At 50.5% G+C, this 27,199-nt stretch overlaps 2 protein-coding genes across 6 annotated transcripts in view; one reads left to right on the top strand and one right to left on the bottom strand.

The window, feature by feature from the left end:
* The window catches only part of MYH7B (myosin heavy chain 7B), a 28,081-nt gene extending 17,547 nt beyond the window's left edge, over nt 1–10,534 (top strand). The window contains exons 22-42 of the mRNA XM_086623149.1: nt 489–625; nt 1,063–1,318; nt 1,902–2,144; nt 2,544–2,720; nt 3,057–3,202; nt 3,690–3,780; nt 4,388–4,777; nt 5,146–5,272; nt 5,749–5,867; nt 6,119–6,315; nt 6,495–6,844; nt 7,405–7,529; nt 7,837–7,952; nt 8,079–8,271; nt 8,354–8,557; nt 8,679–8,804; nt 8,969–9,139; nt 9,440–9,544; nt 9,913–10,008; nt 10,167–10,304; nt 10,526–10,534. Coding sequence (XP_086479275.1) covers nt 489–625; nt 1,063–1,318; nt 1,902–2,144; nt 2,544–2,720; nt 3,057–3,202; nt 3,690–3,780; nt 4,388–4,777; nt 5,146–5,272; nt 5,749–5,867; nt 6,119–6,315; nt 6,495–6,844; nt 7,405–7,529; nt 7,837–7,952; nt 8,079–8,271; nt 8,354–8,557; nt 8,679–8,804; nt 8,969–9,139; nt 9,440–9,544; nt 9,913–10,008; nt 10,167–10,304; nt 10,526–10,534 — 3,516 coding nt within the window. The remainder of the gene's footprint in view (nt 1–488; nt 626–1,062; nt 1,319–1,901; nt 2,145–2,543; nt 2,721–3,056; nt 3,203–3,689; nt 3,781–4,387; nt 4,778–5,145; nt 5,273–5,748; nt 5,868–6,118; nt 6,316–6,494; nt 6,845–7,404; nt 7,530–7,836; nt 7,953–8,078; nt 8,272–8,353; nt 8,558–8,678; nt 8,805–8,968; nt 9,140–9,439; nt 9,545–9,912; nt 10,009–10,166; nt 10,305–10,525) is intronic.
* Nucleotides 10,535–11,623: 1,089 nt separating this feature from the next.
* TRPC4AP (transient receptor potential cation channel subfamily C member 4 associated protein) overlaps nt 11,624–27,199 on the bottom strand; it is a 41,739-nt gene continuing 26,163 nt past the window's right edge. For all 5 annotated transcript variants that reach the window (XM_086623062.1, XM_086623066.1, XM_086623063.1 and 2 more), the window contains 10 exons: nt 23,991–24,122; nt 22,835–22,893; nt 20,394–20,495; nt 18,764–18,847; nt 18,338–18,428; nt 17,831–17,971; nt 16,153–16,261; nt 15,823–15,935; nt 15,389–15,595; nt 11,624–13,821 (listed from right to left, as the gene is read on the bottom strand). In XM_086623062.1, coding sequence (XP_086479188.1) covers nt 13,684–13,821; nt 15,389–15,595; nt 15,823–15,935; nt 16,153–16,261; nt 17,831–17,971; nt 18,338–18,428; nt 18,764–18,847; nt 20,394–20,495; nt 22,835–22,893; nt 23,991–24,122 — 1,176 coding nt within the window. In that variant the 3' untranslated portion in view covers nt 11,624–13,683. The remainder of the gene's footprint in view (nt 13,822–15,388; nt 15,596–15,822; nt 15,936–16,152; nt 16,262–17,830; nt 17,972–18,337; nt 18,429–18,763; nt 18,848–20,393; nt 20,496–22,834; nt 22,894–23,990; nt 24,123–27,199) is intronic.

Raw genomic sequence — 27,199 nt, 5'->3', positions numbered from 1 at the left:
GAGACATTGCCCCTCCTGTTTCTCCACAATCCCAGTCTGCTCTCCATGCCCAGCTCGCTCTCTGCCTGGCCACAGCCCTGCTGAAGCCCTGTGCTCTGCAAGGTTGTGTGTGGCCCTTGAAGAGATTGAGGAGGGCAGAGGAAGGCACAGGCTGGGAAGAAACAGGTCTGAGCAGAAGGTCACTGCTGCCTGACCTCATACCACTGAACACAGCAACTAGTCTCCACTGGGGAACATGATGTGCTCGGGGCAGGGAGATCCAGTGCCCATCTGTGCCTGTGCCTGGTGTGGGTGCACCTCCAACCAGGGCAGAGCGTGGGTGTGTGCCCGTGCAGGGAGGGCACCAAAACCTGCACTGCGAAGCCCTCACTGCTCTGTGTATCCCTGCTTTGGGCTGCATGTGGCCCAGGTCTGCCCGATAGGTTATTTCACCCCTGAGCCCTCTGTCCTCTCTGCTGTGGACTCTGTTCTCACTCTCTTGCCTGCAGGTGTTTTTCAAGGCTGGTTTGCTGGGCTTGCTGGAAGAGATGCGAGACGAGCGTCTGGCCAAGATCCTGACCATGTTGCAGGCCAGAATCCGTGGGCACCTCATGCGCATTGAGTATCAGAAGATCATTAGCAGGAGGTAGAGTTGGGGGGGAAAGAGGCAGAATGTTGTGTGTCTCCTTGTTCCTCCTGCACATTTCAGTGGGTTGGACCTGTGGGGCTTGCCTGTGGCTGGCGGTGGTTGAGTATGGCCCTGTCCTGAAGGGATGAAGGCAGACCTGTAAGAGATCTGGTATGGGTCGGGTAGGGAGGGTCAGTGAGGGGAAGCCTTTGGTTTCCACTGGAAGATTCAGAGGGATGCAGAGTGAAGAGACCTGAAGGCCAGGCCACACTACCCATCCCACTGGCGCCATTCCAGTGTGCAGACAACGTGCCATTCATTCAACATACTGCCGTTTGTCCACCTGGTGGAGAGCAGAGCCATGGCGAGGCCTGCAAAAGCCATGTCCCTGCTGCAGTGAGGATGGGATGTGGAGAATCTACACCCATGATCATGCTGCGCTTGTATCCCTCCAGGGAAGCCCTCTATACCATCCAGTGGAACATCCGAGCCTTCAATGCTGTCAAGAACTGGTCCTGGATGAAGCTGTTCTTCAAGATCAAGCCTCTACTCAAGTCTGCTCAGACTGAGAAAGAAATGTCCAACCTGAAGGAGGAGTTCCAGAAGCTGAAGGAGGCTCTGGAGAAGTCTGAGGCTAAGAGGAAGGAGCTGGAGGAGAAGCAGGTCTCCATGATCCAGGAGAAGAATGACTTGGCTCTCCAGCTGCAGGCAGTGAGTGCCTCACCCTCTCCCTGGAAGTGTAAAGATAGTGCAGGGTCCATGGGTAGAAGAAGGAGCAGAGTGTGCTGGATCCTTCCTTCAGCCTCTTGCAGTTCTGAGACCTCTCATTGCCACAAGCTGTTTGAAATGCAACGTTAGACTCGGTGCAAACCTGAAGCAACGTCACAGACTTGCCATCTCAGGGCTGCCATGGGGGTTCATGCTCCCCTGGCTCTGGAAAGTGTGATCTCCTCAAAAGGCAGTGGGAGGGATGGCAGTGTTTCCTTGCCAAACTGTGGCTCATCCATGCCATGCCATTTCTGTGCCAGGAAGTGTCAGTCCAGTGTTTCCTTCCTCTGGAAAGATTTAGTTGCTGTTAGCTCTTTGGCCCTGGTTAGTGTTGCTGGCTGTCCCATGGGCCTTGAAAATGGGCAGTGACTGGACCTATCTGCTTTTGTCCTCCTGAGCACTTCGGGCGTGCTCTGCCCCTTCCACAAGGAGAGCTTCAGCTCTGGGCCAGGATAGCATGGTTGGGAGCTTGCTGGTATGCTCCTGGGGCAGTGGATAAGCACTGACTCTCCTGTGCCTGTCCCAGGAGCAAGACAACCTGGCAGATGCAGAGGAACGCTGCGACCTGCTGATCAAATCCAAGATCCAGCTGGAGGCCAAGGTGAAGGAGCTGACAGAGCGTCTGGAGGATGAAGAGGAGATGAACTCAGATCTCACTGCCAAGAAACGCAAGCTGGAAGATGAGTGTGCAGAGCTGAAGAAGGACATCGATGACCTAGAGATCACGCTGGCCAAGGTGGAGAAGGAGAAGCATGCCACGGAGAACAAGGTAACTGACCCTCCCTGCAGAGTACAGCCTTGTTGCCCTGGGGCCTCTGTGCTTGTGGGGGCACTGAAGAGAAACGTTGGGCACAGGGCTGCTGGTGTGTGTGAGCTGGGGCAGGGCAGAGTGCAAAGAGGTGTGGGAGAGGGCAAAACCCTCTGGTGTCCTGCCTCATTGCACTGGAGTGGGTCGGGCACATGGTTTTGTGCAAGGGCAAGTGATTTGGGGCATGGATGAACCAGCTGGTGGAACCAGCCTGGGCAAGGGGAGGGGGGCTGGCTGCTGCTGTGGTGCCAAGCTGCCGTTGATCATGGACTCCTGCCTTTCATGGGTCAGGCTGCTGTATTAGCTCTGCATGCCCTCGCTTTGAGAAGATGTGCTCAATTTTTTACCTTGCTGATCTAGGTTAAAAACCTGATTGAAGAGATGGCTGCTCTGGATGAGATCATTGCAAAGCTGACGAAAGAGAAGAAAGCACTGCAAGAGGCCCATCAGCAGGCCCTGGATGACCTGCAGGCTGAGGAAGATAAGGTCAACACATTGACCAAAGCCAAGGTCAAACTGGAGCAGCAAGTGGATGACGTGAGTAACAGACCAGTGACAGTGAAGTGAGAGAGGTTTGAGTCACACCTCCAGGAGAGCCCAAAGTGGGATCTGGAGGGTGGGATCGTTGTCAGATCCCCATTTAATATGGTCAGTTGATGAATAATCCCATCGACAAATTGCCCCTGAACCAAGAGGTGGTCTAGAGTACCTCATGGTGAGCAGTTGTGGGCTGAGGGAATGGGACTGGAGACCAACTAGGAAACAGCTCTGGCTCTCAGGGCTGGGTGAATTTCCCATGGCAACAGACATGGGGAAGGATGGAGATACAGAGGATCCTTTCCTTCCCTATCCTTGTCTCTCTTCGTTCTCCAGCTGGAAAGCTCTCTTGAACAAGAAAAGAAAGTCCGCATGGACCTGGAAAGAGCAAAGAGGAAGCTTGAAGGAGACCTGAAGTTGACACAAGAGTCTGTGATGGATCTGGAGAATGACAAACAGCAGCTGGAGGAGAAACTCAAAAAGTGAGTGTGTGATATGTGCCTGGGCCGTGTGCTTACGCTGCCAGGCCAGTGCCCACCTCTGAATGAAGTGGACGTGTGGCCTCTGCAGGGCCTGTGGGATGTGGCTTTGAGCGCTGCAGGTGTCATCAGGTAAAATGAGGGCGTAGTTTTCCCTGGGCACTATGCAGAGATGCTGAGGAGCTCGTCAGCTGCAGACTAATACATCAGGGCACTATAGATCTTCCTCTGTATGTGGGGATGGAGAGGAGAGACTTGCATGGCAGGATCTCAGAGCCAGGTTGCATGCCAGTTTGGCCACTCCAGCCCTCCCTCAGAGCAGTCCATGAGCTGCTTCTTACCCCTGCAGTCCTTTTCCTGTGTGGGTTGGTTTGTCCCCTGGACCTCAGTGTTAGAGTGCTGGGAACAGTCTTCCTGTATCTTCAGGAGCCAGAGGGACTCGGCAGGACAGTGTTTGTCTGACCAGAGGCTCTGCCTTCTTTCTGTTCAGGAAAGACTTTGAAATGAGTCAACTGAATTCAAGGATTGAAGATGGGCAAGTAACCGAGGCCCAGCTGCAGAAGAAGATCAAGGAGCTCCAGGTATGGTGGGAAGAACTGTTCTCACAGCCTGGGAGTCCTAAATTTCCATTAGATGTCATGTGCTGAGGAACCTGCATGGGCCAGTCCCTCTCTGAGCACAGGGGCATCTCCTTGGCAGAAGAGTGATGAAAAAAGCTAAAGTTGTTAGAAGAAAAAAGCCCTTTGCCAAAATGTGGTGGACAGAAAATTAAAGAATGAGCTATTGAGGTGAATGCTAGCACCAGCATGACAGCCAGCTCCTAGGATGTAGTTCTCTGTCCTGTAGATGTAGGATGTAGATCTCTGTTTAGATCTCTGAAGATCCAAATCTAATATGTTAGGCTTCTTCCTAGCAGAGACAGCCCCCACATTCAGGCTGATTGAATGGATGTTCCTACTTGAAAAGAAGCTACTATCAGTCTGGATCCTCGTGGGAGGGTACAGGGGAGAGCAGAAGCTCTGGGAAATGGGCTGCAAAGGAGCATGAGGCATGCCTGCCTCAGAGAACCCCAAAACTGCCCAAGTATTTGCTCCAGGCTGGTGGCTTGTTGCTCCCCAGCATCAGAGGAGACACTTTGCAAAGATGCCAGAGCTTCACCAGATCACCATCCTATTCTGTCTCTGCCAGGCCCGCATTGAGGAGCTGGAGGAGGAGCTGGAGGCTGAGCGTGCTGCCAGAGCCAAGGTGGAGAAGCAGCGAGCAGAAGTGTCACGGGAGCTGGAGGAGCTGAGCGAACGGCTGGAGGAAGCCGGTGGGGCAACGGCCACGCAGCTGGAGATGAACAAGAAGCGGGAAGCAGAATTCCTGAAGCTGCGGCGGGACCTGGAGGAAGCAACCCTGCAGCACGAGTCCACGGCAGCCGCCCTGCGGAAGAAGCACGCGGACAGCGTGGCGGAGCTGAGCGAGCAGATCGACAACCTGCAGCGCGTCAAGCAGAAGCTGGAGAAGGAGAAGAGCGAGATGAAGATGGAGGTGGATGACCTGTCATCCAACATTGAATACCTCACCAAGAACAAGGTGGGCACTGGTTCCGTATGGGGCAGGTTTGGTTCTCTGTGAACATCAACGCAACTGGTTGCAGTGTGTTCAGCATGTCCATGAGATGTTGTCCTAGGTAGCTCTTTGCCACTGTCATGTTGTCCTAGGTAGCTCTTTGCCATGGCCAACTCCTTTTTCATTAGGTATAGTGTGTCCCTGTGTCACTATGGTAGTGCTTGCAGGATGCTTGGCTTGTCCTAGTCAAGTCTGGAGGATCTGGGAAGATGTTTCTTGGGAGACTGACTGCAGAGAGCCACTGTTAGCTTAGCAGAGACACAAGAGCTCTGGCAGGCTCCTGCTTTCTGGCCGGGGCTGGCTCTCACTCCAGCTTCACTTGGTGCCCGCAGGCCAGTGCCGAGAAGCTGTGCCGCACCTACGAGGACCAGCTGAGTGAGGCCAAGTCCAAAGTGGACGAGCTGCAGCGCCAGCTGACCGACGTGAGCACGCAGCGGGGCAGGCTGCAGACCGAGAACGGTAGGTGGGACATGTGGCTGCCCTGGGGCTGGTCTTGCGCTGGGGTGTCCGACTAGGGGAGCTCTGGGTCAGCCGAGCAGACCGTCCTGCTTCTCCCAAAAAAAAAAAAAAAAAAATAGCAGGAGCTCCATCTGGAGTGCACGGGAGAGGGATGGCCGCGTTGTGCCTTCGCTCAGGCCTTGCAGAGGTGCTGTATGGCTTGGCAAGGAGGAGGACCTCTGTGGTGATGCTGGTTGTGCTGTGGGATGTGCCGTGATCTCAGGCATCACAAGGAGGGGTTCCCAGCTGGTGTACTTGGACTTTAACTGTGGGTGTCCACCTCTGCCCATGGGCTCCCACTTGCCTGGGTGGGGATACAACCAGGACTGCTGGAGGTGACAATGCAGCTGAAGGCCACAGGCTCTGGGGAAAGTGGGCTAATGCAGACTGCAGCCCTCAGGCCCTAAAGTAGCTGTTTGGGCTTTGTTTGAACCCAGGGGAGCTTAGCCGGCTGCTGGAGGAGAAGGAGTCCTTCATCAACCAGCTGAGCCGTGGCAAGACCTCATTCACACAGAACATCGAGGAGCTCAAGAGGCAGCTGGAGGAAGAGACCAAGGTGAGGCTTCCAGGGCATGGGTGATCTCTGAGAGACACAGGTCTCAGGGAATGGGATGTGTGTCCCACTGTGGCAGTGGCCCAGCTTCTTGGACGGGGCAGACAGGACATAGCTGCACACAGGAGCCCCTAGGACTGCTCTTAGCCTGGGAAAAACAGAAGTTCCCTCCTGCTGCCCCTGATCCCGGTGCCATGGGTGGTGTCCTGGAGCCTGGGGCCAGCTGCTCCTCTCATGAGCTCTCCTTTCCTCAGAGCAAGAATGCCCTGGCCCATGCCCTGCAAGCCTCCCGGCATGACTGCGACCTGCTGCGGGAGCAGTACGAGGAGGAGGTGGAGGCCAAGAGCGAGCTCCAGAGGAACTTGTCCAAGGCCAATGCAGAAGTAGCCCAGTGGAGAACCAAGTACGAGACAGATGCCATCCAGAGGACGGAGGAGCTGGAGGAAGCCAAGTGAGTCTCATGGCAGAAGTTAATTCCTTGCAGGTGGCAAGTTTCTGTTCAAGGATGGGGCATTCCCAGATGCCAGAGTGAGACTGCACACTCCTGCCTGGTCTGGAGGCTGTTGGGGCAGGCTGTGGGGTGGGATGGCACTTGGGCTGGGAGCACTCACCCCTTGCTGCCATCGGCAGGAAGAAGCTGGCCACCCGGCTGCAGGAGGCAGAGGAGGCAGTGGAGGCTGCCCATGCCAAGTGCTCTTCGCTGGAAAAGACCAAGCACCGGCTGCAGACAGAGATCGAGGACCTGTCGGTGGACCTGGAGCGTGCCAACTCAGCCTGTGCCGCCCTGGACAAGAAGCAACGCAACTTCGACAGGATCCTGGCTGAGTGGAAGCAGAAGTATGAGGAGACCCAGGCAGAGCTGGAGGCATCACAGAAGGAGTCACGCAGCCTAAGCACGGAGCTCTTCAAGCTCAAGAATGCCTATGAGGAGTCCCTGGACAACCTGGAGACCCTCAAGAGGGAGAACAAGAACCTGCAAGGTAGGACTGGGCTCAGGCTCTCCCCTTGGGCTCTCTGCCCGGGGCCTGGCTCTCACAGGCAGCCCATGGATCCTCTGTCCTCAGCCATGTGGTGGGATGAGGGTTCCTTGTAGGCAGGGAGAAGATCTTGCTGCTCAGCCAAGCATGGCTCATTTCCTCCTTGGAAGGATGCAGCAGCCCAGCCTGGAAGCCAGCGTGTGTCCTGCCCTCTTGCTGGGGGCACTCTGGGCAGATAGGCAGTGTCACCTGGCTCTTGTTTCTAAACGGGCATGTTTTGCTTCCAGGAATGCCATGGCTGTGGCATGGCACTGGGTTTAGGGGTGTTGCTCTTGGACGAGCAGGTCTCCATGGCTCCTTAATGCCTCTCCCACACCCTCACCTTCACCCAGACTGCAGGGGAGCACAGCAGGGCCCAGCAACATCCCCAAGCACAACATCAGCTGCTCTCCAAGGGGCTGGGGGGACATTGGCCAAGCCTGAGCAGGGGGATGGGGGAGTCATCTGCATGGGGCTGGCCCTGCAAGCTCGTTCCCGACCAAATGTCCTTCCATCCCTGCCAGAGGAAATCGCTGATCTGACTGACCAGATCAGTCTGAGTGGCAAAACCATCCATGAGCTGGAGAAGCTGAAGAAAGCCCTGGAGAGTGAGAAGAGCGACATCCAGGCAGCTCTGGAGGAGGCTGAGGTGGGTCTGTGTTTCCCACTGATGCCTGTACGCACCCACTGCCCTCAAGACCCCCCATCACACTTGCAGTGTGGGTCAGACAGTGCTGGAGCAGTGACCCACGCTGTGCTGGCACCGTGACAGTCCTGGGCCAGGCTGCAACCCCTGAGTGGTGCTCCTGGAGGTCGTGCAACCCCAGCGGGGCTCTGGGGTGGCTCCTCTTGACCTGCTCCCCATAGCTCTGGGCTGGGGGGCATGGCCAGGCTGGGGTGGGTGGCTGGGGTGGTCCCCCCCAGGGCCACCTTCCCATGACTGCCACTCTCTCTAGGGAGCCCTGGAGCACGAGGAGAGCAAGACGCTGCGCATCCAGCTGGAGCTGAACCAGATCAAGGCTGACGTGGACAGGAAGCTGGCGGAGAAGGACGAGGAGTTTGAGAACCTGAGGTGGGTGGTGAGAGGGGACAGACTGGGCCATCGCTGGGAGGGCAGAGCCAGCACCAGGGACTGCCGGGGCTGCTCCGGACCAGGCATCCCTGGGTGGACAGGGCTGATCCATCATCCCCCCCGCAGGCGCAACCACCAGCGTGCCATGGACTCCATGCAGGCCACGCTGGATGCAGAGGCTCGGGCCAAGAACGAGGCTGTCCGGCTGAGGAAGAAGATGGAGGGAGACCTGAACGAGATGGAGATCCAGCTGAGCCACGCCAACCGCCAGGCTGCCGAGTTCCAGAAACTGGGCCGCCAGCTCCAGGCCCAGATCAAGGTTGGGCGGCCACAGGCAGGACGGGCTCCATGCTGTCCCCTTGCCAGCCCTGGCTCCCTCCTGACCCCGTGCTGCCCGGCAGGACCTGCAAATCGAGCTGGATGACACGCAACGCCACAACGATGACCTGAAGGAGCAGGCAGCTGCCCTGGAACGCCGCAACAACCTGCTGCTGGCAGAGGTGGAGGAGCTGCGGGCGGCGCTGGAGCAGGCGGAGAGGAGCAGGAAGCTGGCGGAGCAGGAGCTGCTGGAGGCCACGGAGAGGGTCAACCTGCTCCACTCCCAGGTGAGGGACCACCACATCCTGGGTCTCCACTGGCACCGGCGCAGCAGGAGCTTGTCTGGCAGTGGGGCTGGCAGCTGCGGTGAGCGGCTGGTCCCTGTGGCACTGCCCTGCTCTGTCGCAGAACACGGGCCTGATCAACCAAAAGAAGAAGCTGGAGACAGACATCTCGCAGCTGAGCAGCGAGGTGGAGGACGCAGTGCAGGAGTGCCGCAACGCGGAGGAGAAGGCGAAGAAGGCGATCACGGATGTAAGAGCATGGTGGGGACGCTGCTGTGTGGTCGGGTGCCCAGCACCCTGTGGGGCTGGTGGATGGGAGGAGAGGGGAGGGTCTCAGAGCTTCTCCATGGAGCTCCTGTGTCTGGCAGGGCTGCCTGGCCTTGCGGTGATGCCTCTGTGCTCTTGGCCTTGCAGGCTGCCATGATGGCAGAGGAGCTGAAGAAGGAGCAGGACACAAGTGCGCACCTGGAGCGGATGAAGAAGAACATGGAGCAGACCATCAAGGACCTGCAGATGCGCCTGGACGAAGCGGAGCAGATTGCTCTCAAGGGGGGCAAGAAGCAGATCCAGAAGCTGGAGGCCAGGGTGAGGTGGCAGGGGCAGATCCCTGGCTGTACCACCCAGGAGCTGGCTCCTGGCGCTGCCCCAGCCTCTGTGGCACCAGGCTCTGAGGACACTGGCACTGCTCATCCCTTTGGGGCCAGGCTCTGCCACAGGGGGACCGTGGGCAGTGAGGGACAGCCTCTGAGGACCTGCAAGCCTGGGGCTGGCTCCACGTCTTTGCTTGGGATGGCTTAGCCTTGGCTGTGGCCACTCTGATCTGGGGAAAGTGATCCGACCTCAGCTGGGGTGCGGAGTGCTGAGGTGGCCGCTGTCCACCCACAGGTGCGGGAGCTGGAGGGAGAGCTGGATGCAGAGCAGAAGAAGATGGCTGAAGCCCAGAAGGGTATTCGCAAGTACGAGCGGAGGATCAAGGAACTGAGCTACCAGGTACGGCAGCACCGGGCAGAGCTCCAGCCCAGTGGGACTTGGTCCAACTCCCCCGAGCTCAGTCCCTTGTGTTACCCAACACTCAACTCCGGCACAGCCCTGGTTTGTGCTGGGACTGACAAGGGCAGGACAGCCTTGTCCCTGTCTCAACATCCACCACCTGCTCTGCGTCTCTGTCTTGCCCCTTTGCACTGGCACCTCCTAAGCTCGGTGCTGGGGAACCAGGGGACATGGGGCTGGTGGGGCAGGTTGGTGCCATTGGTGTGTGAAGGGCTGTGGCACCACTGGCACTCATGGATAAAGGTGTTGGGGCAGCTGGAGCTGGAGTGGGGGGGTTCTGCTGGGGGCCTGCTAATGGGCACTTGCAGGCTGAAGAAGACCGGAAGAACCTGGCACGGATGCAGGACCTGATCGACAAGCTGCAGAGCAAGGTCAAGAGCTACAAGCGCCAGTTTGAGGAGGCGGTAAGTGCCTGGCCCCACTGCAGCTCTCCTCCTGGGGTGGAAGCCAGTGCTGGCCTTCCCGGTATGGCTACATGGAAAGGGGCCACCAGCATGGCATGGGGAAGCTCGCTGTGCCCAGCTGTGCCCCACGCACCCACCTCTGCCCTCACCCCACCCAGGAGCAGCAGGCCAACTCCAACTTGGTGAAGTACCGCAAGGTGCAGCATGAGCTGGACGACGCGGAGGAGCGTGCCGACATCGCCGAGACGCAGGTCAACAAGCTGCGCGCCCGCACCAGGGAGGTCATCACCTCCAAGGTATGCCCACCCAGCCCTGGGGAGGGGCACACGGGGCAGGGCAGGGGCTCCTGCCCCCACCGGGGCCAGAGGAGCAGCTGTCCAGCCCCTGGCTGCATCCTGCCCGGTGCTGCCATGGTGCTGCTGTCCTCACCTCCCGCTGCTGCCAGGACCTGAAGGGTGGCAGAGCCCTCCCTGCCTCCAGGCCCAGGAGCTCACCAAAGCCTCTTTTTCTTTGCCAGCACGAGTAGCAGAGCCCGGCTCCCTGCCCGTCCTCGGCTGCAGATTGGAGGCAAATGGCTGCAACAGTCACTGCCAGCTTTGCACCGCGTGAATAAACGTAGATTTGCCAGGACTTGCTCTGTTGCGTCTGTCAGAGGGCAAGCAGGGCCCTCGGCTCTGCTGCTGGAGACACCGGGGGCAAGCTGGGGTCTTCGGGGACATCTTTCCCGGGCAGGAGAGGCGCAGGCCTCTCCTCTCCCTGGTTTGCTCCAGGGTTCAGATGGGGTTTGGGAAAAGAGCCTCTTCCTCACCCCCTCCCACCAAAACACTTCACCCCCACTCTCAGCTGCAGGGAACCCGAGCAGTGGGGTGAGGCAGGGCAGGGGAGTGAAGATGGGGGGCACAACAGACCTCACGGAAACCCTTACCCCTGGGGAGAGCATGACACCCCCCCACTACAGTCCGCGGGGCAGAGGCAGGGTTGTCGGGGCTTTGCAGTCCCCTCGCCAAAGAACGACATGGCCACTCGCTTCTTTAAAATAGATTTCTTTAATAGTTTCCATTTAAGATGTTTATTTGCAGTTAGTAAATTGGCATTAATCCGGGCAGCAAGAACCTCAGCAACCCACGGGGACAGTGCAGACTTCCAGCAGCATTGGTTAGTGCCAGGGGTCCCACCTCCACCCCAGCACCCAGCCTGCCCGAGCTGGCAAGCTCCCCCCTGCGCCGCGCAGGACCTTCCTCCCCATAAATAAGACAGAACAAGGATGAAGGCCAGAGCTGCCTGGTCCTCTCAAAAGGAGATTCTCGAGGCACCTGGCACAGACAGATGAGCCCGCAGGACCCTGGCCTCAGCTAAAATTTGCCTGGAACCTCTCCACACACCTATCCCCCTGCGAGCAAAGCCTTTCTTTTCCCCGGAGCCTGGCATGCTCCCTCCTCCTCCTCGGAGCTGCTGGAGGTTTCCCTCCCCTGCCCTTCTCTGCACCAGCCAACCTGGCCTCCTGCGCCAGCCCGAGGGCGAAAGCCATGCTGTCTTGAGCAGGCAGGGACCCAGAAGTTTCCGTGCTCCCGCGCCGGGCAGAGGGCTCCGGGAGCCAGAAGGCAGACTGGCACGATTCCCGCTCGGCCATGCACCGGCCCGTAGCCAAGGACAGAGGCAGCTTGGCCCCTCACTGTACGTTACACGGAGATGTAAATGAGAGTCCGCAGGTTTATAGCAGCCATCATCAGATGCACCAATTAACTAGACTATGGAAAAGGCATCCCTTAACTTAAAAGCCTTTTAATTTGAAGCATTTATTTTAAGTGTACATCTATTACAGTGAAGAAGCAAAGATACACCGAACCCACAAATACCCCAGAACAAAAAACGTACAGATGAGAAAGAAATTAGCTCAGGGGAGGGAAGGGGTGGGGTGGGGGTGACCTGATAAAGAACAGAGAGTTGCAGCTGCCATAGCCAGGAGCTCCCCCACACAAGGGATGCGACCAGGGTCACCTCACTGGAGTGGGGCAGAGCCTGCCGGGGGGATTCAGCCCCCCAGGGAGGGACACAGGGATCCCCAGGAGCTCCTGCAAGGCTCCAGGGTTACACACAAGCTCAGCAGCTCTGACCACCTGCAAGCAAAGTACTGACTGCAAGTCAGGACACCAAAGTGTGAGATAAGCAAGAGGAGAAGGGTGACTTTCAGAGAGCAAGTCCTGCACCTGGGGCTGGAAGCCTCGTTCACTCATCCGAGCCCCAGCACAGGGAGCCTCAGAGGGGGTTTCGTTCTGCTGACAACGATTAGAGACAGGAAGCTACAGCTCTGGGACACCCTCACCCCCAGTCCCTCGACAGAGCTGAAGTCAAGTCATCAAATAAGTTAAAAAAAATTTTAAAAAAATCAGATGCATGTTTCAAAGAAAACTGGTTTCTTCTAGCTGGAGCTGCAAGATGTGTATTTTTTGACTTAAATGCTGTGGCTGAGGACTTCAGACTGTATTTCATTCCTGGGAATCTGGCTTGGAGCAACAAACTTACTGGTGGTGAGCAGGCAGGGCATGCGCAGGTTTGGCCATCAGGACTGCCCAAACCCCATTCCCTCTTTCCCAGCATGTCCCACTAAGTTACTTTCAACCAGGAGTGTTTGTTCCCAGCATTTAACACATTCTGATTAAAACAGATCCAGGAAAAAACCTGACATCTCCAGTAAATATTGCACTTCAAGATCAATGTGTGTGTTGATACTAAGGACTGAAAGCAGAGACTGACCTAAGACCTCCAGGCAGAGCAGGTTAGCATCAAGAGCAATGGTCCTGGAAAGGATTTTAAAACCAGATTAGTTACCCAAGAAGGGACAAGCCGCAAGTTTAAAAAATTAGTACATTTTAATGCTAGTGCTCTGTGAAAAAGCCAACTCCTGTTGCAATTCCACCACTGCTGAAATGTCTCTGTTCTCCGCAGCTGTAAAACGCCTTCAGACGGGAAGGATCGGCAGGAAACACAGCAGGAGCAGAGGTTTTCTCCTAACGCACAGACAGATTTAGTACCAAATCATCCAGAAGTAGATGGTAAAGAGGCAACTGGAGCTAGGGCTCTCAGGAATTAAAAGCACACACACACTCACACACACACACACACTCACTCTAACCAACCCTAAACCCCCGATTCCAAACCCCAACAGAAGAGTTACACCTGAAGGGAGTCCTCGTGGTGGCTCTGCAGGTGGCTGGTGTGTCGGGGTCCCACTCAGACTGGCTCCTTGGACCTCACATTTGGAGGGCAATTTCTGTGCTTTTTGACTTGCTAATTCTGGTAGCCGTGAAAGAGAGCCACAACTAAATTGGCACATACAGAGTACCCTCACCTGTCAGCAAAAAAAAAAAAATCTCTGACCAGCCATGTTGGAATGGGAGAGAGAAAAAATAAAAATAAAGAGGCTGGTTTTTGCAGGTGATTATTTTTATCCCAGAACAACTGGAAGATACATCCCTGAATGTGTTGCCCAGAGAGCTTTCAAAGTCTCATCCGTTAGAGATCAGAGGTGGGGACCAGGAGGGGGCTGGGGTTTTGACAATGCACTAACGCTCCACCGTTCCGAGCCGCACACGCACACTGCACAGCGTATCCCTGAAAATCCACGGGCTGCCAAGTACCCTCCAAGCGCTGTCCATCCGATGTCAGAACGAAGAATTACTCCTCGGAAAAGTCTCTGTCAATGTCCATATATGCCTCGTCGATGTAGCTAACTATGGCACAGGGGGATGTCCGGTCTGGACTGAGCAGTATAGATACAGTCTCTTTCCAGTAGGTAAAACTAATACATGAGCTCTGTGGGAAGAGAAGAAGAGGCTGGTTAGTGTGCTCCACAGGCACCAACATGCAGCAGAAGACACATCCCAAAGGCGTTCAGCAGAGAGAACTGAAAACTGCTTCCTGTTCAGCCTGACTCCCCCAGCCACACAGTCTCACACCTGATTCACCGCTCAGCCCACCCTCGCTGGGGGGGGGAGCAGAAGGGGTGGATGCTGAACCAGCTACACCTTCTACAACCAGCCTCCCACTACCCAGCTACAGTCGGGGACCCCCAGCACCTGTAACAACTAGAACCCTGCTAAGAGCAGCACAGGGTGACCACCACCCCACAAGCCTGCATGGGCCAGCAGGCAGGGCTGCCCGTGAGCACACACACACACACAACCCGAACTTCTCCTTTGCTGTCCAGTCCACACACAAACTGGGACGCTGCGGTGCTGCAGATCAAGTCAATCCCACTCCTATGGAAGACACAAAGACGATACACCCTCCCTGCTCACACGTGTCCTCCATCATTCTCAAGGCCAAAAGGGAGCCTTGGTCTGGGCAGCACCTCCCCCCTGCAGCTCAGCGCATCACGGATGTGCCAGACCGTGGCGTGAACGTTGCGACACAGCGCCCGGGTGTCGCAGCCCCCACATCACTCTGCTGCTCCCCAGGTCTACCTGGCTCAGCCCAGCACTGCCCCAAGCAGGGAGCGTTCTGCACGAAACGAGGCTGAGAGAAAAGTGCTGCAAGTCTGCACTATTCAGTGCAGCTCTCCCTCCCACGTGGATTCCCTCCATTGTACTCCTCCTTTCCAGAAAAGCGAAGCTGCTTTAATTACTCCCAAAGTCCTAATGCTGCTCCTCTTCTGGTAGCTCATCTTTAGGAGACTGCCTGTGCTGCACCCGTGTCACGGCCGTCCAGCTACGTGCTGCAGCGTACACGCACACCAGAGAAGGGCTTTTCCACGAACACATTAAAAAGCTGTTAAAGCTGTCACCCAAGCACTGAAAAGTCAAGGAAGAAACCTCTGCAACCTCACTTCAGCCTCCGAGGGCATACACAGTGGAGTCACCTTCTCATCACAGGTCATCTCTTCCTCTTCTCAGTGCCCGAGACAGACTAGCTGAGGAGCAAAAACTTGCAGGCTGCTTTCCACAGGGCAGCTACCTTGTCTTCTACCAGCTACACCAGATACTTTTCCTGCACTGTTTGCCACACCAGGAAAAGAGAGGGCAGTCTGGTTAAGGTACTATCTCGCCTGGGAGCTGGATTCTGTCCTGCATCCACATTGTTGTGCAGGCTACCTACCTCTCAAACCCGCTCAGCATTGGCAAGTCGTACTTCTGTGTGCCAGAGCCAAGAGCTAAGGCCTTGTGTGCAGGGAAACCCAGCACCTACCTTGGGCAGTCTGACTGCTTGCAGAAGGCACCTGTCTGGGTAAAGATGGTGTGAAAAGCACTACAGAAAGTTACACTGAGGGGCAGAACTTGCTCCCTTCTTTCCCTTCACAACCTATCCCGTCCCGTTTTTGCTAGGTTACTAGTAGACAGATACTGCTATGATTGATTCTTGCTATGGTAAAAGGTTCACGTACATTTTCTAAGCAGGTGCTGTCTTTATCCTTGTTGAGGTAATGCTGTTGCCAGAATCGCAGGAGACTGTGGAAGTTGTTCAGGATGAAGCCTGGGTATTTTTCTGTATATTCCATCTGTTGCAAAGTGCGCAGATAAAACGGGAGCTTTTCTTTCCTTCGGGCCAGCATTAGGATAACTAAACTCGTGTTCAAACAACTGACGTTTTCCTAAAAGTAAAAATGACACAGTAGGTCAAACAAAAAAAAAAGAGAGACATCGGTCGTACACGCGTCCTTACAAAACGTGCTCGTGACAGGCAGGCAGGGGAGGTGCATGTGTGTCAAGAAGGGACATGGGTCTCCTCAAGAGAAGCCAGGTTCCTCCCTGCTCCCAGCCCAGCCCATCACTGCACAGTAGCAGCAAGATAACAGCCAAGTTACTGCCAGCTCTTTACCTGTGTAAGTGTCTGTACATGAATAATATTAATGAGACGGAAAAGAAAGGACATTCTCATGGACATCTGGGACATATATGATAAGAGGCGGCACTCTGACAGGACTTCTGCAACTGCAACAAGAGGAAAAAGACAATCATCAGGTACTTAAAGTTCAGATACACTGGTCCAAGCAATACGGCAGTTAAGAACTGGCGCTAAGACTGTAGCACCAAACCTGCAAGGCGGCATTTCTCTGCCTAAACCCCAAAATTTTCAAAGCTCAGACTTAAAATAACCATTATCACTACCAAACACACACATACACCCACATCATTTCTTATTCTTTACCTTTAGCATCAGACTGATTCTCAAACCGGTCCAGGGACAGCGTAATGCAGCGAACAAGCATGTTTGAGTCAACCAATGAACTGTTGATCTGATTTAAAAATATCTGGAACTAGAGAGAAATACTTTTTAGTGTTGCATTAAAAAAACAAACAAACAAAAAAACTCATCATACCTGAACACTCAAAGATGAGGTCTGACACAACAGCATTTCATACCCTTTTCAGAATGTGCGTGGCCAAGAGGTGGACCCTAAACCAGTTACTCTGTTGCCACGAGGGGAACAGGTCACAAATCCCAGCAGGAAGAGCTATGAATAGGGTTTGGCGAGTAGGGCAGCAGTAAATGCTCTTCAGATTTCCAACATTTTGAAAGAGTACAGTTTTTCAGGGTTACTGGAGAAACTGCCTTGAATTTTGAGCACGAGCACCTAAAACATGCACTTGACCTGCATAAGGCATCACGGACGTGGACAATTTCCCCTTCTCTTCAGAAACAGTAGGTTCCAAATGCCAAAATACTAATGGTCATTCCCTTTTTGTTATCTCTAACAAGAGTCAGAGGAGATATACACTCCCAGGCTTTCCTCATCCAGTCCAAGCCAATACTGGCACTGAGGGCTGACCAAAGGATCCCTAGAGCAAGTACCTTAAAAACAAGGAACGGAAAAATGTCAAAGTCCTGGCACCACTAAAATCTCTTTTGAAGTTGTGTGACTTCAATGAGACCAAGACTTCCTGTGCTATTTGTTTTGAAAGAAAGAGATGAGACAGCATGGCTGCTGGCCTCCATAGTTCCTCCAGCTCCAGGTTTTCCTAAACTTATTTTGTACAGCAGATAGTGCTAGGGAGGAATACAGTGAGGGATTAAAAATGAAAATTCAAAAAAAGTTACCGATCAATAAACAGGAACCACACAAAGTATAGACAAATCTTCTGGAGAATGTGTGAGTTCATTTACCAGAGAACAACCTGATATTAAATACATCTTTCTTTCAAATTTATCTCTGTTTCTATTCTCCAAGGTCTGCCAGACAGCAACCACAGAAAAATTACAGTAACGAGGGTATGAGGTCATTCAAAACCTACCCAACAGCTGATGTTATACGCACAAAGTGCACAAGAGCATGAAACCACTTTGCACAGAGCTGCCCATTCTTGATCTACATATGCAACTAAGTTTTATAGGTAATTACATCAGTCATGACTTCTTAAAATGTCTGCAAGTTCAAACGACATCAAGGATCAGATCTGTCCTTTTGCAGGATCAAGTATTAATGAACATTAAGGCTTCTCCATGAAGAATCCCATCCCCCAAGCTCCAGCAAAAGATTTTTTTGAAGCCTGTCTCAATGTCCACAACTATCAGCTTAACCTAAAACCCAGTGACTTCACAGGAAATGTTCTACCATCTTTGAGGCCTGACCTTAGACCTGCCTGATCATGTAACAGGGCAACATTTTCTGAACAGCTCAGCACTTGCTGACTCAGAGCAGTTGGGAGCACTTCTGAAAACACCAGTGTATGCAGCAACACACATGCTTGTGAAGACACTTTGGCAGCTCACTCCAAGCTCAACAATACCACCAAAATGGACAAACGAATCCGAGTTTCTTAGTGCTATGTTTGGTTACAAGAGCATGCAATTTGACCCACTGGGGACGGCTTTTACAAATATTTACCTTCTCATCTGTGTTGATGTACTTGTTGAACCTCTTGAATGCATCAATATTAAATTTCATCAGTTCTCCCAGAAGGTCAAAGTAACTCTGAAGCACATCTCGTGACTTGCACTCACTATCAACAATGCAGTAGAGAATATGCTGGCACGGGAGGAAAACATGTTATTGCCACAGTCCAGCCCAAGCCAGCAGTACAGCACAGACTCTGATTTAATCACTATTTAAAACATTTATCTGCAGGTTTAGTTCTTAGATGACAGAACTAAAGATGATCATTTAGGTGAGTCTTCTGTTAAATTCACTTCTCAGTGATGCAGGTTATATACAACTGGCCACCCCATACCTGGTTGCCACAAGCAGAATTCACAAACACTTTGCAAAAATCGCCCTATTCCCAGTGAAGATTTAACACTACATTTTTACCCCCTTTTGAACTTATTACAGATAAATCCTTCCTGATTGCTATGGAGATACGATACAGAGGAAGCTTGCCATACACTTCATTACCTCCAGGAGTCCTCTCTTCAGCAGGAACATCTGGTCTGCATAGGAGGTGGTGCCTCGCAGAAAACTTTCAACTGCCCTTGCTTGCCAAAACCTGAGAAATAGAAGAAACGAGGCTTTGATTTTGGGGCAAGAGGAGTATTTTATCAAAACCATAATTTAAATCAGATTTCCTATTTAGTTTCATTCCGATCTGAAGCTGGAGTCAGACCTCTCGATTCTGCAGAAAATCACTGACTGTACTGGTATGAGGTTCAACAAAAGCTTTGGCATTCTCCCTTACCTGCATTGCTGTTGTGGCCAAGTGCAAAGCCAGATCTTTTCACAGCTTATGATTCTGAAGCATTTTCAACTGCTGTGAGCTGTATGAAAACAAACCAGCTTCCCAGTCAACTCAAAACAGCATGTGACAGTGCAAAATGAACCCACCTGAAGGAGGATTCAGCTGGTTCCTTCTTCATGACCTGAAGCAGTCTGGTCAACAAACCTCTCTTCCCATCACAGACAAGACTCCTGGAGGATGTGAAGAAATTACAGCATGAGTGGAAGGGCTGGGCAAGAACTGTACCTTGTAGAACACTGAATCCAGTTTCTTGTCCAGAGCTTTTATGATCAAAATCCCAGTATTAAATATATAGTACAAATATTCATTAGTTTTCGCTACTAGTTCTATCAGCAGAAGAGTTCTCCTCGGTGCCTTTGGTAAACAGCTGCAATACCTGCAACGTGAGTTCCAAAGAAATCCTAAAGAAAAATTTTTCATTTTCTCTCAAAACGTTAATGATTTCAGAAATACCAATTCACAGCTTGTAGGAAGCAATGCCTTGATCTCGTGTACCACGAAAGGCAACATGGAAAAAAGAATGCTAAGGGTGAAAAAGAAACCAAGTTTAGGCCAGAAACTGAGCAATGCTGCCTGTCTGGCTACACTAACCATCCTGCAGAGATGGAATAAGATGCTTCAAGCGGCACTCTTCTACTCAAAAAAGACCCTACATGCATATTCAGCAGATGCACCCAGGTTACTGGCTTACGTACTGTCCCAGCACCTTTGTGGGCAGTCAGCAGCCACCTGACAAAGCCCTTGTGGGAAGTGGCTTGTCTCCATAGTCTGTTCTTACTAACACCCCAGAGAGATGAGAAACTTTATATGTTGGAAAAAGCTGTTTACACCCTTGATCTGCTTCCTTTCAGTGTGCTCCGAACAGGGTGAGTTTTTTTTCCCTAAATACTTACTCCTTTCGAACAAAACCAGAAAGGTACCTGTGCTTAGAAGGAAAGGATTCGTGTAACACAGACACCATTTCTTCCCAATTAGGCACAGTATTATGATTATAATTAAATCCAGAAATCCTCTTAGATAACTCCCTTCAATTTGGAAGCGAAGTAAATCTGCTCTGTGAAGACCAAGTCCTTGATGATACTCCTGGAGTGTTCTGACAACTAAATTCTGCAAAGTGTTTCACCTTGTGAGGTACAGAATCGTGTATTAAAGAGCTTATCAAAGCAAAACAGTCAATCTAACAGACACTCAAATATAACACTAGAGATTCTGTAAGTGGTTTAACATGTTAATCTAATTTAGCTTATTCTAGTTATTAGCTGCTCTTAAAATAAAAAAGTGTGAGCAGACACACTTAGATCTGTTTACGCGGACTAGGAATGGACATTATGTGTGCACAGACTGCTTCTGAATCTCAAAAGTAAGATTTATTGGCAGCAGCAATTCGTGCATTAGAGGGATCCCAGTTTACCTTCCAGCTCTGTCTGCAATGCCTGTATGAGAAAGGCCCAGCAAACAGGCAGACCTAGCACACCATAATGAAGTCTGGGCCATGAACTCAAACCTCCCGTTTTAGGTTGCTTTTGTTTTTAAAATGCCTTAGCACAAGCACATTTTGGATTTGCTAATGACCATGACACCTCCTCCTGAAACATGAAATTCAAGCAAACGTGGTGGATAGAAGGACCTCAAACAAAACAGGTGACATCAAACCTCCAACATAAGTGCTTGCAAAACGCTAGAAACTGCTGACCTAAGCCCACTCTCCCTACTCACCTGTCTGTGTTGACAACTGCATCAACTTCGGGGATATTGGCTTTATGGGAGATTGCACTCAGCTCATTCAGTTCTTGGCTGTTTAAAAGGAGATACTTGTTCCTAAAGCAAGACAGTTGGGGAGTAGGGGAGAAAAAAAAATGATGAATTCAAGAGGCAGACAAACATGCAATTCTATGAAGAGTAAAAGCCACGTGCCTGTGAGTGCTGCAGGACTACGCAGTTGGCTTTCACCTCTCCAGTTCTTCACAGCCATTCACACTCCCCTCCACCACAGCACACTCCCAGGTGAGGCCAACCAGCTGCTATTCTATCAGCCTCCTCCAAAATTTACCCAATGTGAGTTTCAACTCTGACCAGCTTTGAGATGCTGGTTCTTTGCTGACCTGTTCAGGATCTTATTTTGCTGAATTTCAGCAGACTTAAATAGCAAAATTTTTCACAGCTTCCTACAGTCTCTCTCTGCCATATAGTGACTATGCTCCTTATCAGTAATAAATCTCAATTAGAAAGCAGAAACTGCAAGAAAGTACTCTATCATCCTGGTATTTTATTACTTGGAGCAAATTGTTTAGTCTGGAAATATTCAAAAATTTCATAAAATGTAGAAAACAAAACAGGAATGGATATAAAACCACAGAACTTGCATTAAATGCTTCATTCAACTACTGAACTTTTCATAAAGAAAACCAATTTATCTGTAAAATAAATTAAATGCAGAACAAGTCTGACAAAGTAGAAATGTAGTCCCAAGGCTCACTTTGACAGACTCCCTGCCTAATGCCAGCGTGCTCCCTTACAGCCCCCTCCTACTTCGAACTGCTCAGAATCAGACAGCAAAGATTTATTTACAGGAACCCTAAGGGAGCACAGGAAGCAGTGGCGAGTGTGACAGCGTGCTAGAGAACCTATTCATCAAAACATAGCAACTACACAGAGAACAAATTATTAGACCAGAAAAGTGATGGGGATGTCGTCTTGCTTCAAACAGTCTTCCAGATTAGTGCCCACTGAGGCTGCCATGTGAAGTTTCTTTTGATCTGGATCAACAGGTTTCTGCAATGAAAATACAGCCTCTCTCTCCACGCAATAAACAGTTCTGCAAGTTGGGTTAATACACAATTTTAGTGAAGTTAATATTAATGTGTAAGTACTTGCTCTCATCCTCAGCTAACTCAGCTTGTCTGTGAGTTCACAGAAAGTTAATATAACTATTTGTTTAAAAACCCTAACCCAACTCCACACATTCCACTTGCTCAAACGCTACAGCCGAAAGCTGTTTGCTGTTGAAACAAGCCTGAGATCTTTGTAGGAGCCACTTAAGCAGGAACACAATCTAAAGAGATTTTATTGGAAAACCTGGAGTTATTCCTGGGCAAACAATGTCCTGCATGGAGGATTTATGACAGGTCAGCCTTCCTCTTTATTTACAGTATGTCCAGCAGCTCCCTGTTCTTAAAGCTTATACTCCCCACTCGGAAAGGCTGGTATTTCCAAAAGGTAGACCTAGCAGTATCAGACAAAACCAACACAAGAGCAGCACCCTGACTGTAGGCATGACCAACCAGGCAAGAACTGCATTCGAGGCATATTGCACGTTTGTAAGGAACATCTTGCAGGACTGAATTAGAGCAACAGGATGCTGATAGAATGCAAGATACGATTCTGCAAGTCAGAACTGAGTTACAAGTATCTCTGTAGCAGCAGTACAGCATTAAAAAAAAAACAAACCCACAAACACAAAAGAACAAGGAAACTCCATCGCCCCTCAACTACTCCAGCAATCTCCATCAGTGTGCCTTTTGAAGGCAAACAGAAGCTTTCTTCCAACCCACTTTCCCAATGGCTAGCTGACAGATCATTGTTCCCCTGACGTTTTCCCATCCAGTTTAATCAGGTTTTCTCCATTGCTGGTATTTGGACTGCAATCACGTGTTCCCAGCCTTTTTACAAAGGCAAAAAAGTATTGATTAACCTCTTCAGAGTATGCTTTTACCCTGATCTTCCAACAGCCTTTGTTTCATCCTTTTTCCACTCTGAATTAAACCTGAACATGTCCCCACAGGGTACATGAACACACTGGGTCACCACCAGCTCTCAGGAGAAGACAGATAAACAGCATCATGAAAGGTGCCTCCTTATTTCTTCAGCCAGAAAGATATGTGTGTTAACTCATCACATCAACGTTTCATTTCATTTCAACATGAAGCAAAACGGGCTATTTTTAATCACCAACAGACATACTAAGACATGCCCACTGGAAAGCATATCCTTAGCCTTGTCACAGCAGGGGCTGAAAGGCACGTGAACATCTGAATGGAGTTTAAGGACAGCACAATGTTCCATTCACATGGAATGCAGTGTGCCTTGGACACCCGCTGAAACTGCAATGGGAAAACAATACCAGCAAGCCATAATCTCCCACAGCTTTTCATACTCACTCATGGTGATCACTAAAGCTCTGAAGAAGCCTCAAGAACTGTATCTTTAAAGTAATGTCCTGAAAAGAGAGAAGAAAGGGCAAAAAAATTTGCTTTAGTACTTTTGGATATCATTAGTTACCTAGCTGAACTGAAAACCTGTCCAAATCAAACCCTTTTGGACAGCAGAGCAAATGACTTGCACAAAGAGGGAAGACTGCACTTTGCAGGCTTCCCAAAATCGAATAGAAGCAGAGACTGCCTGCAAGTAACAGTTAATAATTTCTTCCAACTGCTAAAGCAAAAAAGCTCATCACTGTATTGATTGATTTATAATATTTAGGTTCAGGGCAAAAAACAAACCCAAATCCCCCAAAAACTTGATTGTGATCCACTTTTTGCTCTGTCTCTTCTTGCTAGACCCGCTAGCTATCGTCCCATTAAGTTTACGTTTTGTCCGACCTTTAGCCTCCAGGGACCAGAGGATTTACCCCTTTCTCAGTTCCCAAACAGGGAAAAGGCTAAATTGCCCTCTGATAAATTGCTAGAATGAGCCAAAGATAAAAGCTTAAGTGAAAACAGTAATTCATAAAAAAATGGATCCTACTATAGAATCATAGAATTGTTTAGGTTGGAAAAGACCTGTAAGATCATCGAGTCCAACCATCAACCTAACACTGCCAAATCCACCACTAAACGATGCCCCTCAGCACCACATCTACACATCTTTTAAATACCTCCAGGGATGACACCTCAACTGCTTCCCTGGGCAGCCTGTTCCAATGCTTGACAACCCTTTTGGTGAAGAAATATTTCCTAATATCCAATCTAAACTTCCCCTGGCGCAACTTGAGGCTGTTTCCTTTCGACCTATCGCTTGTCAGCTGGGAGAAGAGACCAACCCCCACCTCGCTACAACCTCCTTTCAGGTAGTTGTAGAGAGTGACAAGGTCTCCCCTCAGCCTCCTTTTCTCCAGGCTATAAACAACTCCAGTTCCCTCAGCCGCTCCTCATAAGACTTTTTCTCTAGACCCTTCACCAGCTTCATTGCTCTTCTCTGGACTTCTGTGTCTCAATTCATTTATTACACAAACCACCCAGATACTCAATACAACTCTTCAGAATTAGATGATAAACAAGATCAAAATCCAACACAAGAGTTAAAAAAGTTACTCACTGGGCTACAGTCACAGTTTTGATTGTGTCCATGCAGAACAAGGGCTGATGCCGAATGCTTTCTCCAGATCAGTTTGTCAAACAAGTTATTGAGGCCAGGAATCAGTTTGAACTCAGCTATCATTTTATGAACCTGGAAAACAAAAGAAGTACACACTCATTTGCTGCAGCCTCAAATACGGATATAATGCAGTCTGGTAAACAGATGGGCACAATGACGTCATCCTCTGACAACAGAGTGACTTCTTTCATCAAACAGCATGTGTTTGTGTTAACACGCAAGCTAACCACGGCGTATCATTAGAGTAGTTTCCATTTGGTGAACATGGATAGAAAACAGGCATCTGGGGAGAAAGCTGTTAGTCAGCGCTTCAATTAACCACTGCACCACTGGAAGCAGCTTGGAACATCGGGAGATCACTTACAGCACATGGAAAACACATCTGTACCCAACTCCTACGTATCATAAAACTCAGCTGTGAATATTCAGTGATGCACTGAGCATCCTTTGCCCTTCCAGTTCACACAGCTGACGCTGAGGTAGTCCCCTGAAGATAACACAAACTATCGATATCATGGAATCATTCAGGTTGGAAAAGACCTTTCAGATCATCGAGTCCAACCAAAATCCTAACACTGCCAAGTCCACCATTTTTGTTCCAGTTACCTAGGCAGGGGTTCTGAGCAAAGCAGAGTCCCGCAGTAATACCACCACACTGCAGTTCACGCGGAGCTCCTTCAGGTTAAGATGCAGCTGAAGTTCTTTAGAGGATGCTCAGAAGAGAAAAAAATGCCAGATTACTCAGGATTATTTACCAGTCTGCCTGCCAAGCTAGGACGTGGTACATCAATGACATGTTTGAAACAGGCTATAGAATACAGAAAGCTAATAATTTTGGTGTGAACAGCTGTTAAATATCTTCAGTGCAAGCTTTGATACTCTTGATGTAAGCAATTTAGAACACGAGAAATAGAAGAAACACAAAGTGGGACTCTCATCAGCTGGAGGCCTATGACAAGCAGTATCCCTTGGGACGTAGCATAAATGAAAACCATGCACGATTAGGAAGCCCAATATGCTGTAAAAATTAAATGCCCAAAGCAGTAATGGACATATTCCTTAAAAACAAGTCACCTAAACAATAATCTAGGTCATCCCTGAGATGCAGAATTGTAACTAGCAGTATTTCAAGCAGATCACGTCATTTTGTTCTATTTCCTCAAACACCTCAACGAATCGAAAATATCTGAAGACGATGCTATTTTACAGGTTTTCATTTTTATTCCTGTTTGCAGCACAGCTGATGGCCTTTTCCATTCCTCTTGGCTGTAGCCACCAACATGCCCATCTATATGGAAATCACATTCCTGCTGCTGGGCATCTCCAGACATCACACCTGAGGAAGCACTCAGCTCCTTTCCACCTCACCTGTACTACCCTGACAGACTGCAGAGCTTGGAGCCCTTCGGTGCTCCCTTACTTAAAATTGCTCTCAGACACTTTGACCTAGTCACAAGCCTCCAACAAAAACAACTCTGAGGAATCTCTCTGAACAAAGCGCTCCCTGTAGTCCTCGTCCCTCAGTGGCCAGCATGGCACAAGCACAACAGGATGAAACCAAGCATGAGAGCTGCCTGCAAGAGCCTCGGCCCCTCGCTGAAGGAGGAGCTCTCTATGCTCATTGTTTTAACTCGTGAATCTGCTCCTTTCCATTCAGAGCATAATCTGCTTATTCCAAATGACTCATCCTTAATTTCAAATGTGTTCAGTTTAGTTTGCTTAACTCTAAGTTCTCACCTGACAGACAGCTGCATGAAATGGTCCTGAGTCACAGTCACTGCCTTCGGATCACACTTTCTCCCAGACCCCAAACTCATTACAACTACTCAGCACGGGGATGTCAAGACAATCCCTGCTCTATATTCATCCTTCAAACTCTGACTTTTCCCTGTTGCTGCCCAGCTTCACACGAACTGCTCTTTTGCATTCTCACTACTAAAACCATTAAGAGCTTCTACTGCGCGCAGTGTGACTGCCTACAGCAGGGGCAAGTAAATCAGCTGGATGCCTTTCACTGCAATACAGACAGCCTAGAAAAATATTTAGGGAGAGTAATTTAGGGTGTGACCATAATAAGAAGGAAGCAAAGGCACAGATCTGCAGCGAAACACCACTTATCTCCGAGGGTGTGACCATCCCCAAGGCGGCAGCAGGTAGGAGCCCACTCGCTGGCCACAGTTGCCAATTTACACAAGTTGGCCAGTGGTCAAGCCTAAACCATGGATTTAGAGTAAACACTCAGCAACAGGTTGAGTTTGTCAGGAAGCTGCATCATGCTTGAAGCAAACGCCAGACCACTGCGGTGATGATCACAGTGGACTGAAGAAGGTTTGTGACACCCTTTAGAAATTCCATGCAAAATCATTCCAATATAAAACCTGTAAAACCTTTGGCTGCTCACACTGGAACACTAATATCACAGATCCTGTGCTTTTATTCCCTCATAGAAACAGATATACCATCGAGCAACAAAGGCTTTGAGAGTGCTACTGCAGACAACGCTGTTCCATGCTTACTGGAGCTTTCCACGTGCAACAGCTCAGCTCCAGTTCTTCATCTGACTGCCTCTCAGGAAGGGGAATGGATTCGCATCTGCCACACAAGTCTTTGAAAGCTTCACGTAGATTAAAGGAATGAAGGATATATCCACGTGTTTAAAAGGCAGTGGATTTTACAAACAGAGCTGGCTCTGGACAAAGTCTTTGGGAATAAAGTAAGTCAAATCTTTCAAGAATTCAATTCCAGTCCTGGCCCTGGAGAAGAAGTGAACTGCATGCCAGCTTTATCCTTACACAGTTTCTGCATTTGCACAAGGGCAGAAGTAGCAGAGGACGAATAAAGACTTGTTTTCCTAGGAAATCTAAAAAAAAAAGTCAGCTTCAAAGCTAGCTATTTCAGCAGCATACTTCCTACATTGTCACATTTGACAGTAACACCCTAGGACTGACCCAGGGAGGTAGGAAGCGAGCACCTCCAGCTCCCGGAACAGCCGGCAGCAGGATGAGTGCAAGCTGCTGAGTTCTGCAGTATCTACAAGACTGCATTCTTGTGCTGAAATCAGGCAGGGATAAATTATCTGGCTTGATACAATGGGGAAAAAAAAGCCCTCCCAAAAGATCTTTGTTATGGTATTTTCAGTTATATCTTGG

The sequence above is a fragment of the Tauraco erythrolophus genome, chromosome 18 (assembly GCF_009769465.1).
Source record: "Tauraco erythrolophus isolate bTauEry1 chromosome 18, bTauEry1.pri, whole genome shotgun sequence".
NCBI lineage: Eukaryota > Metazoa > Chordata > Aves > Musophagiformes > Musophagidae > Tauraco > Tauraco erythrolophus.
This window is presented reverse-complemented; position numbering and strand designations above follow the sequence as displayed.